The 17586-nt window shown below is 35.2% G+C and overlaps 1 protein-coding gene and 1 long non-coding RNA gene across 3 annotated transcripts; both read right to left on the bottom strand.

Annotated features, from left to right (window-relative positions):
- Window positions 1–460: 460 nt before the first annotated feature.
- On the bottom strand, window positions 461–1760 carry LOC126377585 (pre-mRNA-splicing factor 38). Its single transcript, XM_050025395.1, has 2 exons — window positions 1091–1760; window positions 461–740 (listed from the first exon to the last, which is right to left on the bottom strand). The coding sequence occupies exons 1-2, from the start codon at window positions 1753–1755 to the stop codon at window positions 497–499; spliced, it is 909 nt and encodes a 302-aa protein (XP_049881352.1). The 5' UTR covers window positions 1756–1760; the 3' UTR covers window positions 461–496.
- A 1180-nt stretch (window positions 1761–2940) lies between these two features.
- Window positions 2941–5269, bottom strand: LOC126377638 (uncharacterized). 2 transcript variants are annotated; one of them, XR_007567938.1, is made up of 7 exons: window positions 5093–5269; window positions 4872–5006; window positions 4428–4784; window positions 4209–4343; window positions 3973–4107; window positions 3261–3392; window positions 2941–3128 (listed from the first exon to the last, which is right to left on the bottom strand). It is a non-coding gene; the product is annotated as an uncharacterized LOC126377638 (long non-coding RNA). The 2 variants fall into 2 exon arrangements; XR_007567939.1 differs by lacking the exon at window positions 4209–4343.
- Window positions 5270–17586: the final 12317 nt, after the last annotated feature.

Raw genomic sequence — 17586 nt, forward strand, 5'->3', positions numbered from 1 at the left:
ACTGTTTATTTTTTGTTATATCAAATCGGCCACAATTCTCTATCATTATACAAAGCTGGTTTTTGGAGCATGGTTCATATTCCCATAAGTGAAGAATGAAGAAGGAAGTATGAAGTACTCATCATACACCTGTAGAGACTCACACTTACAGGAAATACTATTGTATCCTAATGATCTGTGGTAAGAAATATTTAAATAAACCATGTAGATGTCTATAATATATGCATCTTTAAAGAAATGAAACTTCTACATGCATTCAATAATGGACTGAATTGTGGTGAAAAGTGAATGTACTTGCAATAACATGAACAGTTTACCACAGTTTGTTCCCTTAACATTATATGAGTGAAACTGAAAAGGCATTTACAAGATAGGCATGTCTCAGATTACATCATTAGCAACCCATCAGGTGAAATTGTCAACCGCAAGCCTATTGCTGTGATTACAAAAAAAAAAGCAATTTAAATTAGAAGTGCATTTATTGCTAATCCTTAACCTAGTAACGTCCTCTCCTTCTTTCTGCCTCATGTCTTTCTCTCCTCTCTCGTTCCCGGTCACGGTCGCGCACGCGTTCTCTCTCCCTCTCCTTATCTCTATCCTTCTCTCGTTCTTTATCTCTGTCTTTTTCCCTCTCTTTGTCCTTTTCCCTCTCCCTGTCTCGCTCGCGTCGACGATCGCGGTCTCTGCTTCTTGATCGCTCTCGTTTGCGATCTTTCTCGCGCCTATCGCGTTCTCGTGATCTGAAATTTATAGAAACATTATAAATTAACAGTTTTGACAGAAAACAAATTTTATTTTATTTTATTTGGGTAGCTAATTTCAGTCCTACACATTGACATTATCATACATCTATGTGTGTGACATCTGACTGAGAGTAAGAATGAGAGGGGTGAGGTAACATAGCTCAGCCACTGGTGGAGAGCAGAGAGTTCTATGTGGTATTATTCCTTATACCTACTATGGTCCATGCCAACTTAGATTCTCTCTAAAACAAACTGGTAAGGTTTGCCTTCCTATTTTAAATGATGATAGACCAATCAACACACATAAATTAATCATTATTCACTAGTTTTAAAAAAATACCACTCACCTATCTCTTCTTCTATCCCGGTCTCTCTTCTCTTTATCCCGTTTATTATTCTCCTTACTTTCTCCCTCAACATTTTCATCATCTGAAGGCATTTCTTCATCCAAATCATCATCCAAAGCCGATATTTTCGTCTCCAGTTCATTGTTTTCTTCTAATATGTGCCGTTTCTGTATTCTAGGCAGAATAACATCACAAAGCCGTTCTTCACGGAGCAAGTCGTCTATAAACTCGTCCATATGAACTATTTCAAACTGACCTTCCCTGTTTTGGCGCCTCAACTTACGGTTATCATTGTACAGAGGCTCTAAATACTTGTAGCAATCTACTGATGTTCCAGTCAGTCTCATGTAGAATGCGCCTAAAGCGCGCACATACTTGAACTCCTCGTTCTTTATAAACTCAACGACGATGTCTTTTTCAGGTTGAATTTGAAGCATTTTTAAAACTAAACACAGAAAAGGGGTAGGATATATGAAGCCACCATGCACGCCGCCTATATACCTCAATTCCATGGCTTTGTCGACGAGTAATTCTGCGGTTAAAGCGAAACATTCTTCCTTCCAGTATTTAGAATCGTATATGCGTGATCTTATGATCTTTTCTACTAAATATTGAGGATTTGTACCCCGAATAGATTTCGCGTCTTTCACCGTGCGGTTCGCCATTTTTGTTTGTGACAATTTCTTTTTTAAATCAAGGACAACCTTATTTTTTTTTTATGAATAAAAAATAATGTCTATGATGTATGGGCGAGTCAAAGACCTTGTATAGAATAGACGGATAATATTTTAGAGTGACGATCAAACTATCACAGCTCTCTTTCTTCCCTATGGCAACAATCTCTGTGGAAAAAAGAAACAAACATAGACAAACACCGCTGTCTAGAACGTCAGTGTTGACCGTTTTGAGATGTTATGGTAGCCAGCTGGATACCAAACCTGCCGTTAGTTTTTTGGTGTTTTGAGACATTATTTTAACTTTTTATATAAAAAAATCTGTGAAATAGTTATTCATTATGAACCATGGCTTGCGAAGCTATTGGTTGTGAGAGTAGAATGGGTGTTATAATGGAGAACGATCAAATAATGTCTCACCATGGGTAAGTTATCGACCACATAATACATGTTTGTGTGCAAGAAATACATTACCTGATCTGGTTTTTGTAAAGTTTATTGAGCCCTAAACACGATGCAGACGCATATTTTCAGCAAAGCCGTCACATTTGTACAAATAATTGATTTCACATTTTACGTTAATCAGCTTTGACAGATCATGTACCCAAAGTATTATAAGTAGTGTTGTCCTTTGATGTCGATAACATAATATTATGTTTGAATGTAACATCTACATGTTGCGTTATTCTATTCACGTTTAATTTATTTTTCGACCTGTTTCCGATTTGGATGAAGATTACATAAAGATATTGTATTTTCCAGATTTCCTAAACATCCTAATTTACGAAACAAGAAATTAAGAAACAATTAGATTCACACCATGAAACGAGATGATTCTCTCTTCTGAAGGACGCCTTCTCCTTATTTAAGCCTGTGCTAATTACATTTCTATGTATCTTGCTTTCTATCGAGCAGGATACCAAACAAAAATATTACATAGAGATGCAGTACCAACAATATTCACTCACATATCTCACATAAGGTGAGTTTAAGTTTAGTTATAAGTTTATAGATAAACTAGATGGTGCTAAGTGCGCTCGCTGCTAAAGCAGCTTCGCGGGCGTTGTACGTGGATTGACGTTTTCGTTTAGTTTGTTTCGCATCACAGATTTGTAATAACTATTAAGACAGACACAAAAAGAAATAAAAAAAATGTGCAGGATATTGTTGGTTTATTTTATGTTATCAAAAAATAAAAATATAAAATTATATTCTCTCTCTCTCCCTTGCATTGTTCCCATATGGTGGTGGGGTCTTTTTTCCGAGTCTTTTCCTTCCACTTCGCTCTGTTGGATGTATCGTCTGCGGAAATATTGCAGGAACAAAGATCTTCTTTGATGACATCTGCTTCTTTGCTGTATTTCCTGTTAAAAATAAAATAATATTAATTTATTTATAATAACGTATATTTATAATAACGTATAGATATAATATCCTTTTCTTAGTCGATAGCGATACGTTTTTGCCAAAGTGGTCGTGGTCGTCATGTAACGTACCTAGATTCTTGTCACTATCACTATTGATTGCTGGCTGTCACACTGCTGCGTGCATTGAAGAACTTCAGGCTTGGTCGATTTTATTCTATTGCAATCATAATCTCCTACACAGTTTATTGCACTCTGCATTTCCTGTGAATAAAATATACAGGGTGTTAGTGACATTGTAACGAATACTGATGGGGATGATTCAGACCATGATTCTGAGTTCGTATCAAGTGGAATTTTCCGTTGCAAAATTCATGATTTTTTTTTAGTTATTTTAAATTATTTTCAATTCTATACTTTTGCGATGAAAAATTCCACTTGATATTAACTCAGAATAATCAGGTGAATCATCCCCCTCTGTATTCGGTACGATGTCACTTACACCCCGCACAAGTACATACTGTAGCCATACAAGTAGGTAAGGGTGTTAGTGACACCGTAACAAATACTGAGGAGGATGATTCAGACCATAATTCTGAGTTGAAATCAAGTGGAATTTTCAGTCGGAAAATTCATGAAAATTTTTGTTTTTTTTTTAAAGTTATTTTCTGTTCCATACTTTTGCGACGGAAAATTCCACTTGATATCATCTCATAATCATGGTCTCAATCATCCCTCAAAGTTTTCGTTACGATGTCACTAACACCCTGTATATTACATTTTTTTTCCTTAGTCTATAGCGATACGTTTATGTCAAAGTGGTCGTGATCGTCATGTAACGTACCTCGACATCTTGTTACTTTTGATTGCTGGCTGTCACACTGCTGCATTCTTTGAATGAGCGGCCAACATTAGGCTTGGTTTATATAATACTATTGTATTAATGATCTCCTACGCAGTTTTTTGCCTTCTGCATTTCCTGTAAATAAAATATATAATTAAATATTATATGTAATTTATTTTCCTTAGTCGATAGCAATACGTTTTTGCCAAAATAGTTGTGGTCGTCATGTAACGTACCTCGATATCTTGTTACTTTTGATTGCTGGCTGTCACACTGCTGCATTCATTGAAGGAGCTGGCAACATCAGGTTTGGTTTATATAATACTTTTGTATTATTGATCTCCTACGCAGTTTTTTGCCTTCTGCATTTCCTGTAAATAAAATATATAATTTATTTTCCTTAGTCGATAGCGATACGTTTTTGCCAAAATAGTCGTGGTCGTCATGAAACGTACCTCGATATCTTGTAACTTTTGATTGTTGGCTGTCACACTGCTGCATTCATTGAAGGGGCTGCTGACTTCAGGCTTGGTCGATTTTATTCTATTGCAATCATAAACTCCTACACAGTTTATTGTCATCTGCATTTCCTGTAAATAAAATATATGTTAATTTTTTTTCCTTAGTCTATAGCGATACGTTTTTGCCAAAATAGTCGTGGTCGTCATGAAACGTCCCTCGATATCTTGTAACTTTTGATTGTTGGCTGTCACACTGCTGCATTCATTGAAGGGGCTGCTGACTTCAGGCTTGGTCGATTTTATTCTATTGCAATCATAAACTCCTACACAGTTTATTGCCATCTGCATTTCCTGTAAATAAAATATATGTTAATTTTTTTTCCTTAGTCTATAGCGATACGTTTTTGCCAAAATAGTCGTGGTCGTCATGAAACGTACCTCGATATCTTGTAACTTTTGATTGCTGGCTGTCACACTGCTGCATTCATTGAAGGGGCTGCTGACTTCAGGCTTGGTCGATTTTATTCTATTGCAATCATGAACTCCTACACAGTTTATTGCCATCTGCATTTCCTGTATATAAAATATATATTATTTTTTTTCCTTAGTCTATAGCGATACGTTTTTGCCAAAGTGGTCGTGATCGTCATTTAACGTACCTCAATATCTTGTTACTTTTGATTGCTAGCTGTGACACTGCTGCATTCATTGAAATAGCGGCCAACATCAGGCTTGGTAGTACTATTGTATTAAAATCTCCTACGCAGTTTTTAGCATTGTGCATTTCCTGTTAAAAAAAATTAATGTTAATTTATATATATTAACTTTTATTTATAAATATATACATATATATTTTAGGTGATTTCCAAACTACCCAGGAGGTACACCCAGTAGCTCGCTTTTTTTCATGTGGTTCCCCCGCTAATCGAGGCCGCATCCACCTACTTATATGAGAAGTAGGTTCTATCTAATGAGTTAGCAATAGTCATTCAATAAGCAGAGAAATGTGAAAGAAAAAGCAATTTTTAGCTAAGGAATTTAAAATAAAAAGCAATTTTCAGCAATTAGCATGCAATAAGCAAAGCAATTACTCAGTAATTGTCAAACATAAGCGAGTTGTATAATTTAAAGATATTATTGACAATAACAAACACGTACCGAGTTTGTTAATACTTACATTGAGTTATCATCGCTAAGTTGACCAAATTATTAGTACAGGTTATCACATTCACTAAATGAAAATATGTGTTTTTATCAATTGTAACAATGCTTCCATGACCTAACCAACCGTTGGTGTTGTGGACGCCAATCTTCAAGAGACAAGTGGACGGGTGTGAGGAAAACTGGCAAGATGAACACGTCGGTGTGGGTGCGACTGGTGCACGGGAGAGAAGTGGAGCTAGTTGGCAGATGGAATTAGGCATCACTCTCTTGCTTCAGTTAAGTTCCACTCAGATCAGGTGGGTTGTCGCATGGATGAACATCGCATGGGTTGGAGTAATTCGGAGTAGAACTGTCCATGTTGTTCCCTTCATCGTAGGCACTTCAGTGGACTGTGGATCGATCAACAATAGTTACGTGAGTTGGCTGTCAAACCGATATGACGTGCCAGCCGAATCTAGCGACCAGGTATGCAGGGGATGGAGGTATCCTGTGGAGTAATCATATCAGCAAAGGTGAAAATGTCGATTGGGAGTGAAATGGAGGGAGAAGGAGAGCTGCAGTCAGCGGTCACGATCTTGCTGTAGATAGACTACATGCTCAGTTTACGTGTAGTTGTAACTGTTCGAAGTTAATTGAAAACGATCGATATGCAAATTCCTGTTTAATGAAACAAGTAATAAATGAACAGGCAGGTGTTTTTCCGGTATTTAAACGCTAAAACCGTTGTTTGTTTATTAATTAGCAGTGGTATGATGAATTCTTGGATACTGATGAATGCTAATAAGCTAAGTATTTAAAACAAAATCACATTCAGAAGCACTAAAAACACATTAAATTAAAGAACGAAATATTACCGTACGAAATATTATTTAATATAATATAAAGGATGGAAAGAAGAAATGACAAGAATGCTATTTAGCGTGACATGGCTCTAACCAGATCCACTGGAAAACATAAAACAATATAAAACCTAAGTTTTAGTTTAGCTCATACACGATATTATGTTTTTTGAGGAACCGTGTCATGCGAAACAGTATTCTATTGAAAAGTATTGTAAGAAGAAATGCAAAGAACACAATTTAGCGTGACATAGCTCTAACCAGATCCACTGGAAAACATAAAATCATGTAAAACCCTAAGTTTTTGTTTAGCTCATACACGATATTATGTTTTTTGAGGAACCGTCTCATGCGAAACAGTGTTCTATTGAAAAGTATTGCAAGAAGAAACACAGAAAACACCATTTAGCGTGACATAGCTCTAACCAGATCCACTGGAAAACATAAAACCATGTAAAACCCTAAGTTTTTGTTTAGCTCATACATGATATTATGTTTTTTGAGGAACCGTGTCATGCGAAACAGTGTTCTATTGAAAAGTATTGTAAGAAGAAATGCAAAAAAACACCATTTAGCGTGACATAGCTCTAACCAGATCCACTGGAAAACATAATACCTTATAAAACCTAAGTTTTTGTTTAGATCATACACGATATTATGTTTTTTGAGGAACCGTCTCATGCGAAACAGTGTTCTATTGAAAAGTATTGTAAGAAGAAATTCAAAAAACACCATTTAGCGTGACATAGCTCTAACCAGATCCACTGGAAAACATAATAATACCTTATAAAACCTAAGTTTTTGTTTAGATCATACACGATATTATGTTTTTTGAGGAACCGTGTCATGCGAAACAGTGTTCTATTGAAAAGTACTGTAAGAAGAAATGCAAAAAACACCATTTAGCGTGACATAGCTCTAACCAGATCCACTGGAAAACATAAAACCATATAAAACCTAAGTTTTTGTTTAGCTCATACACAATATAATGTTTTTTGAGGAACCGTCTCATGCGAAAGTGTTCTATTGAAAAGTATTGTAAGAAGAAACGCAAAGAACACAATTTAGCGTGACATAGCTCTAACCAGATCCACTGGAAAACATAATACCTTATAAAACCTAAGTTTTTGTTTAAATCATACACGATATTATGTTTTTTGAGGAACCGTCTCATGCGAAACAGTGTTCTATTGAAAAGTATTGTAAGAAGAAATGCAAAAAACACCATTTAGCGTGACATAGCTCTAACCAGATCCACTGGAAAACATAATACCTTATAAAACCTAAGTTTTAGTTTAGCTCATACACGATATTATGTTTTTTGAGGAACCGTCTCATGCGAAACAGTGTTCTATTGAAAAGTATTGCAAGAAGAAATACAGAAAACACCATTTAGCGTGACATAGCTCTAACCAGATCCACTGGAAAACATAAAACCATGTAAAACCCTAAGTTTTTGTTTAGCTCATACACGATATTATGTTTTTTGAGGAACCACAGTAAGAAGAAATGCATAAAACACCATTTAGCGTGACATAGCTCTAACCAGATCCACTGGAAAACATAATAATACCTTATAAAACCTAAGTTTTTGTTTATATCATACACGATATTATGTTTTTTGAGGAACCGTCTCATGCGAAACAGTGTTCTATTGAAAAGTACTGTAAGAATAAATGCAAAAAACACCATTTAGCGTGACATAGCTCTAACCAGATCCACTGGAAAACATAAAACCATATAAAACCTAAGTTTTTGTTTAGCTCATACACGATATTATGTTTTTTGAGGAACCGTGTCATGCGAAACAGTGTTCTATTGAAAAGTATTGTAAGAAGAAATGCAAAAAACACCATTTAGCGTGACATAGCTCTAACCAGATCCACTGGAAAACATAATACCTTATAAAACCTAAGTTTTTGTTTAGATCATACACGATATTATGTTTTTTGAGGAACCGTCTCATGCGAAACAGTGTTCTATTGAAAAGTATTGTAAGAAGAAATGCATAAAACACCATTTAGCGTGACATAGCTCTAACCAGATCCACTGGAAAACATAATAATACCTTATAAAACCTAAGTTTTTGTTTAGATCATACACGATATTATGTTTTTTGAGGAACCGTTTCATGCGAAACAGTGTTCTATTGAAAAGTAATGTAAGAAGAAATGCAAAAAACACCATTTAGCGTGACATAGCTCTAACCAGATCCACTGGAAAACATAAAACCATATAAAACCTAAGTTTTTGTTTAGCTCATACACAATATAATGTTTTTTGAGGAACCGTCTCATGCGAAAGTGTTCTATTGAAAAGTATTGTAAGAAGAAACGCAAAGAACACAATTTAGCGTGACATAGCTCTAACCAGATCCACTGGAAAACATAATACCTTATAAAACCTAAGTTTTTGTTTAAATCATACACGATATTATGTTTTTTGAGGAACCGTCTCATGCGAAACAGTGTTCTATTGAAAAGTATTGCAAGAAGAAATACAGAAAACACCATTTAGCGTGACATAGCTCTAACCAGATCCACTGGAAAACATAAAACCATGTAAAACCCTAAGTTTTTGTTTAGCTCATACACGATATTATGTTTTTTGAGGAACCGTGTCATGCGAAACAGTGTTCTATTGAAAAGTATTGTAAGACGAAACGCAAAGAACACAATTTAGCGTGACATAGCTCTAACCAGATCCACTGGAAAACATAATAATACCTTATAAAACCTAAGTTTTTGTTTAGATCATACACGATATTATGTTTTTTGAGGAACCGTCTCATGCGAAACAGTGTTCTATTGAAAAGTATTGTAAGAAGAAATGCATAAAACACCATTTAGCGTGACATAGCTCTAACCAGATCCACTGGAAAACATAATAATACCTTATAAAACCTAAGTTTTTGTTTATATCATACACGATATTATGTTTTTTGAGGAACCGTCTCATGCGAAACAGTGTTCTATTGAAAAGTACTGTAAGAATAAATGCAAAAAACACCATTTAGCGTGACATAGCTCTAACCAGATCCACTGGAAAACATAAAACCATATAAAACCTAAGTTTTTGTTTAGCTCATACACGATATTATGTTTTTTGAGGAACCGTGTCATGCGAAACAGTGTTCTATTGAAAAGTATTGTAAGAAGAAATGCAAAAAACACCATTTAGCGTGACATAGCTCTAACCAGATCCACTGGAAAACATAATACCTTATAAAACCTAAGTTTTTGTTTAGATCATACACGATATTATGTTTTTTGAGGAACCGTCTCATGCGAAACAGTGTTCTATTGAAAAGTATTGTAAGAAGAAATGCATAAAACACCATTTAGCGTGACATAGCTCTAACCAGATCCACTGGAAAACATAATAATACCTTATAAAACCTAAGTTTTTGTTTAGATCATACACGATATTATGTTTTTTGAGGAACCGTTTCATGCGAAACAGTGTTCTATTGAAAAGTACTGTAAGAAGAAATGCAAAAAACACCATTTAGCGTGACATAGCTCTAATCAGATCCACTGGAAAACATAAAACCATATAAAACCTAAGTTTTTGTTTAGCTCATACACAATATAATGTTTTTTGAGGAACCGTCTCATGCGAAAGTGTTCTATTGAAAAGTATTGTAAGAAGAAACGCAAAGAACACAATTTAGCGTGACATAGCTCTAACCAGATCCACTGGAAAACATAAAACCATGTAAAACTCTAAGTTTTAGTTTAGCTCATACACGATATTATGTTTTTTGAGGAACCGTGTCATGCGAAACAGTGTTCTATTGAAAAGAATTGTAAAAAGAAATGCAAAAAACACCATTTAGCGTGACATAGCTCTAACCAGATCCACTGGAAAACATAAAACCATATAAAACCTAAGTTTTAGTTTAGCTCATACACGATATTATGTTTTTTGAGGAACCGTCTCATGCGAAACAGTGTTCTATTGAAAAGTATTGTAAGAAGAAATGCAAAGAACACAATTTAGCGTGACATGGCTCTAACCAGATCCACTGGAAAACATAAAACCATATAAAACCTAAGTTTTAGTTTAGCTCATACACGATATTATGTTTTTTGAGGAACCGTCTCATGCGAAACAGTGTTCTATTGAAAAGTAATGTAAGAAGAAATGCAAAGAATACTATTTAGCGTGACATAGCTCTAACCAGATCCACCGGAAAACATAAAACCATGTAATCCCTAAGTTTTTATTCTGCACTTACTATGTATATTATATTATCATTGTATATTCATGGTAAGTTGGATTTACTGTAGGTGTATGCAAATTAATAACAAGCATAGTTGTTTGTTATTTGCGTCATTATAAGTAAATAAATAAATAAATAACGAATGTAGACTTAAAAAATAAAACGTAGGTAGTATGTTGGTTATGACTGTACACATATGAATTAAACTATATGCACTTACTTTCATTTCTAATAACATTTGGTGTATTTGGTAACATTTAAAACTAAACAATTTTACCAGAATATATAAAATATGACTCGCTTTCTATTTTTTTAACTAAAGGTGTTTTCTTTTACCTTTAAATTTTTAAGTATTTTTTTTTTGTTTTAGCCATATTTGATTTGAAAATTTGAATATCAATGTTCCATGTTGTTAGGTAGTGCTTTCTTCTCCAATTATTGTTTTTCCAAGTAGTAGGTATTTTCTAGCAATTTCACTTTATTTAGCCTGTATACATGTATTAATTACTTTATGTATGTTTTTGTATCGATGAGTGATCATTCTTCTGTCAATACTGGTGAGACCCGCTTGTGGGAGGCCAGAAATTAACATGATCAAATTTGTTTTTGAATTTGCTTAGAATGGTATAGAACATTCATTGTTGATTATAGGCTTTATTATTTTTACATACACCATTAAAGGTAAAGCATGGTCGTACTTAATATCCTCCTGCGGCTTAGATTTTCAAACACAATAGCGAAACAATGGGATTTGGTTTAAGGACTTTTTTCATGTTTAGCCAATCTGACAGTCGTCATATTTACCCATGTTTATGAATGAAATTGTTCGTCACTGCCGGATACAGGTAATTATTGACCTATTTTATTCCAATGTTCTAAATAATACTTTTCATTTATATATTTGTAGCCACAAATCTGTGCAATTGATGAAGCGTCTTTGCTGACACAATGACGATGACCATTCATACACCATTGAATGCTAATGTATAATATTTTACTGTACTGATTCAACGTACCATAACACATATTCTTTATTCTGTCCGTTCCATTACATGACACACGAGTTTCACTATGTAGCGCTTATGTGTACTCGTTAATCGATTTCCAGCTTGGCATTTGTTTAAGTTTTTGAATATTTCTTCGAGCAAACATTTGTAGTAATGTTATTTCTTAAAGTTTCCTTGATGACGAGTAAACAGGCATCCGGATAGTTTCCTTTCTTCCTTATATTTATTATTTAAGGCGTATATTTTTTTTTGTTTGTTTACTTAATTCTAACTTAAGTTACCAACATACGCTAGTATAAAATATTCTTTAGTACAATTTTAATGCAAATTATATATTTTTACAAATCAATAAAATTTGCAAATGTTAAATACATTAAAATGTATACACTACACATTACACAAATTTAATTGGTTATAAAAACTTATTTTTCATTATACGTACATTTATTTTAATGAATTAATGCATGAAAATATCAAGGCGTTTGTGTTATAAAATAGCTACTCCAACTTACCATGAATTTCGTATTTTTTTTTTATTATTTTAGTAAATATATTTTGCTTACTGCTTAGTGAATGATAAAAAAATAAGTGACTAATATGACAAAGATAAATTTTACTTAATGTAAGTTAGGTATTGGGTAAAATGCTTTTGAATGATGATTTGTAAATATACTCGTAGAAGTATAATTATTGCATAACTTATTGCTTTAAGTTGAGAAAGTAGCACTTAGGAGAAAAATGTATCAATAAACATCATCGGTGTCTTCATCGAAATATTTTATAATTAATTTATTGTTTATATACGCATTTAAATTTGCTAACAATATTATTTGTATAGCGTTAGCGTTATAAAATAAAAAAAATTAACATCAATAAATCATACGTTTGCTTACAAAAAACAAACAGTTTTAGCGCTTAAACACTGAAACAGAATTCTTTTCAAATAACTTCGAACAATTACCACTTTAATACACCTAAACTAAACATTGTCCATGTACAGCGAGATCCTGAATACTGATTACAGTTTCCGTACTCCCTCCTTTCCAGTCCTAAGCGACATTCAAACCTTCACTGACACGATCATTCCACAGGATACGTCCATCCCTTGTATCCCAGATCGCAAGAATCGGCTAGCACGGCATAGCAGCTTGACAGCTAAAACTCACGCAACCATTGTTGATCGACCTACAAAATCCACCGAAAATGCCTACGACGATGGGAACGACACCGACAGTTCTACTCCGGACCATTCCAACCTGCGACATTCATCCATATGACAGCTTACTTGATCTGAGTGGAACTCAGCTAAAGCAATCGAGTGATACCTGCCTCCATCTACCAGCCAGCTCCACTTCACTCCCATGCACCGGTCGCACCCGCAGCCAAGTGTTCATCCTGCCAGTTCCCTTCACGCCCGTTCTCTCGTCCCCTAAAGATGAGCCTCCACAGCGTTAACGGCTGGGAAGGGCATGCACACATTGCCAATTGATTAACACACATTTTAATTCAGTGATTGTGACTAATAAAATGGTAAACCTAGCTTTTAAATTCAATGTAACCATCATCAAATCGAGTGCAAGCTTGTTAAAGTCAGTTCTATCGTTAAATTATACGAAAAGAAGAAAAAACAAGATAGAATGAATATAAATAATAATAAATAATTCGCAATATACGATAATTTCAGCACATGATTTAACCGATCTAAAAAAACCCAATAAGCTTAATAACAGAGATGAACTGTTCAGTCTTTTCAAGAAGTGCCACCCTAAATAAAGTTACGTTAAACTTAAAAGTTCTGATATGATAACGTTATTCGAGAAAGGTTGGTCATTTTCGATTCGGTGCCTGGGTAGTAGTACTTTTATGTCACGTCTTTCGCGAACGCGACCTAAAGCTACATACAGTTGACCGTGACTAAACATATCAGATCTAAGATCGACCCCAACGCGACTAATCGTTTGACCCTGGCTCTTGTGAATAGTCATTGCATAACACACCTGCAATGGGAATTGACGGCGACACATCTCGTAAGGGCTGTTATGTTCTATAGGCGCTTTAAAAAGAATTCGAGGGATCAAATAATCTCCTAGTTCACCTTGTTTCCGAACTTTAATAATATATGGAGATGTTTCAACAACTATTACTTTGGTGCCATTTACTAAGCCGTCCGCGAAACTAAGATTACGCGTGATTACACAAACACATTCTAATTTTAATTGCAAATCGAAATCTGGAACACCTTGTGGTCGAAGTGTATGTAAAAATTCGGGACTAAAATATACTTGATCAGCGTTGTCGCTTAAAATTTTGTCTATGGCATAAAAATGTAATACTTCTCCTGGTAGTTTGTCTAAAATAACGGCATTAATTTCTCTAACTGCATCGTTACGGGTGCATAGAATCGCTCTGAAGGAGCATACGCCTGGCTCAGTAAGAGTAACTTCTGGGAATACAAAATCAATTAAATCTTCTAATTCAGTAACATAATCAATGGATTCAAGTTGGACTAATTGCAAATCATTATTATTTGTTTCTAATCTAAGAGTAGGTAATAAATTTGAACCCAGTTTTAAAAGAAAATCTGCATACTGTGCGTCATCCTTACATCTCTGTGAAGTTACCAAACTAAATTTTTTCAATTGTTTCCAAATAGGTGAAGTTTTTAGTGACGCGTTTAATATATCAAAATTCGTTCGTGCTTCTGGGACTACTGGAGGAATTTGACGAAAATCTCCTGCAAAAATAATTATTTTAGAACCAAAAATTTTGTCTGACCTCATCAAATCCTGCAATGATCTATTTAATAAATTTATAAGGTATTTATGAGCCATCGGCGCTTCATCATACACAATGAGATTAGAATTATAAATCAATTCAGCTCTTTGAGTACCATTTGAGATGTTCCAGTATCCGCTATCATCTAATAGATGTAAAGGAAATCTAAACAAGGAATGAGCCGTCATTCCGTTTGTGTAATTTTGAGCAGCAATTGCAGACGATGCACAGGTTAAAGCTATACCTTTAAGGTTACCGCGGATATATGCAGTTATGACCTTCAATAAAAGCGTTTTTCCGGTGCCGGCCGGACCATCGATAAAAATCGCACAGTTGTTGGATTCTCGGTAAACACTATCAACGCAAAGCTTTTCCACGTAATCGAATACGGCACGTTGATCGGGAGATAACTGTGGCAACCACTCTTCTACGTATGATTTCAAACTATCTAAATCATATTCAGTGCGTTCCCTATCTAACTCCGTTGACCTATAAATTACTTCCGGCAAACCTTGTTCTATTAACGAAGTTCCGTGTCTGCGTAGCATTCTATCTATTTGGATGAGGCACATGTTAAACGCGTTTTCTTCGTCATCTGGCACCCTATAAAGGAAATCTTCGGCCAATTGACGTTTATACGTGTTCCACAGTGACGCCACTGAGGCACCATTAACAGCCAGCGTTACAAAAAAGCTACGAAGTCGTGGTCCGGTTAAAAAAGTGGAAGCTTCTTCCATAGCCCGTTCATATTCGACTGCGTCGTCCGCAAGTCCTACGAATTTGGCAGCTTCTTGAAAAGTTGTGCAATTTGGACCTCCAATTTGAAGTAAATCCGCGAAACTACGACAAGGGTAAACACTTAAAAGAAGTCTTAAATAGAACTGTTCACCTCTGTTCGGCGCGACCCAAAATAGACGCGCGACGAGCTCACCCCGCATTCTACGTGTAAGAAATTTGCCGTTTTGCATTTGCACCGCCTGAACTGTCTTTAAACATGGATCTTTCGCATGAATGTTATAATTTTCAAAAAAGTCTAAGTAGGATACCCGATCAAACTCCTCAGTTAAAGGCCTACTGAAATAGTCTAAAAGATCCGAACCTGCATTATTAACTGCCTCGTTCGCGTGGCCAGGCTTAAAAAATACCGAATTTTGATCGGGCAAATGTACTGTTAACATTTTTACCGTAGGGTTCCTAGCTACAATATCAAATTCGAGAACACGCCACGCTGCTTCGCTAGAACTAATATATCGCTTAGTGACATATTGTTCGATTTCATCCTCACGATGTTCTTCATCAACAACGGCAATACGGGCTTCATCAGGTCCTTTTGTCATATATTTAAATAAATACTTAATTATAGCACGCTGTGTGGACACTTCTAAATTTATGTGAGCATCATATTTTAGGAGAAGAGCAGGATTATAAGGAACGACCCACAAATCATTAACTATTACGTCTCTGCCGCGATATTTAATAATCGCCTGATTTTTACTATTGCGACGTAAATGTATAAAACCTCTATCGTCACTGAAGGTGACTGGTGTTTCTTTTTTTGGAAAATATTTTAAACAGTTTTTTTTCTCACTATTCCAACACGGCAAATTAGTTCGGTAAGGAGGGCCGCATGGACCGTGTATCATGTGATCCATGACAACTTTGTATAATAAAGTTTGTGCTGGATCGGGTATGGTAGCTCGAACAAACTTATCAATATCCAGACTTTCTACTGGTCCACCACCTTCCACTCTAAAAGCAATATGCGCATGTGGTAGTCCTCTTTTTTGGAACTCTATAACATGCATTATATAAACAATTTTTCCGAACCATTTACCCGATTTTAAATCTTTTAATAACTCTCCGAGTTTTAAGTTGAAAACTCGAGCACAAGTAAGGGGGTCTTTTGATCGACCTGATAATGTTGAATTTTTTATTTCAGGCCAGTTGGGGTTACATGTTAAAGTTAAAAAATATGATGGTGGACCTAACCTGTTTACCATTGCTATAGCATCCAGGTATTTCTTTTTCATGTACCGTGGACCCCCTGTGAATGAGCTAGGTAAATAAATTTTACCAGGTTCTACTCCACCTTCTCCTAAAATAAACTCGTCATTAATTAATTCTTGGAGTGGAGCTACTCTTAGCCTGTTTTGTTGTTTTGTTTGGCTATTTTTCAAAAACCGCAAGCGTTCTTCTAAAACTCTACAAAACATATCGACTAACCACTCTTCAGATAAACGACCAAATATGCTAAATCGCGATTCGGATAAAAGTAAACAACGGACATATTTAACCTGATTAAGCTTATTGCCCTTATTATCTCTCATATCTGGATGCCAACCAGTATTTCCGTGAGGATATAAGAGAGGATACTGGAAAGTCTCGTATAAGGAATCCATTATATCTATTGTTCGAGGCCTACCGTCTGCTATCTTTTTAACTACAATACAGCGTGGAGAAAATTCTTCGCGGTCTGTACTAATAATTGCGGCAATTTCTTGACCAATAGGTTGATCTCCGAGGATGTTACCGTGAGTCGCACGAGTAGTTTTTTCGAATTTCAAGAAAGCTTCTGATGATACCTCTAAACTTAATCTTCTAAAACAATTTATGTATGGATTAACTGTGTGCATGAAACCTGTAATCATTCGAACTACCGATTTATCTAAACTTAATTCGCCAGCTAAACTTTCTCTTTCGCTACTGTCATTTATGTAAAAATTTATATTATTCGGACTTTCATTGTAAGATAAATCAAAGATACGGTGGTAAATACGTCCTTGAATTTTTAGAAAAGATATACCTTCTGGATGATGGTAACCGTGGGAAACACCTAATGCCGAAAATGCAAAAATATTATTGTAAGCGCGTGGTCTATTTAAAAAAGCTGGATTTGTATAAAATTCTTCGTTTAAGGGGAGAAAATTCTGAACGTTATAGTCACCTGAATGACAACACCATTGCCGACGAGATTTCTCTTCTTCGAACAATGGAGCATTGCATCTTGGACATCTATATGTTTGCTCAGACAGAAGCGACGTATTTTTTAAATTATATAAGCGAATAGTGCTGAGTTCATGTCCCTGTTTTTCACCTATTAAATTTTTTGAATATCTCAGCGGTGTTTCTATGTTACGACAATT

Source organism: Pectinophora gossypiella, chromosome 23 (assembly GCF_024362695.1).
Source record: "Pectinophora gossypiella chromosome 23, ilPecGoss1.1, whole genome shotgun sequence".
NCBI classification, from domain to species: domain Eukaryota; kingdom Metazoa; phylum Arthropoda; class Insecta; order Lepidoptera; family Gelechiidae; genus Pectinophora; species Pectinophora gossypiella.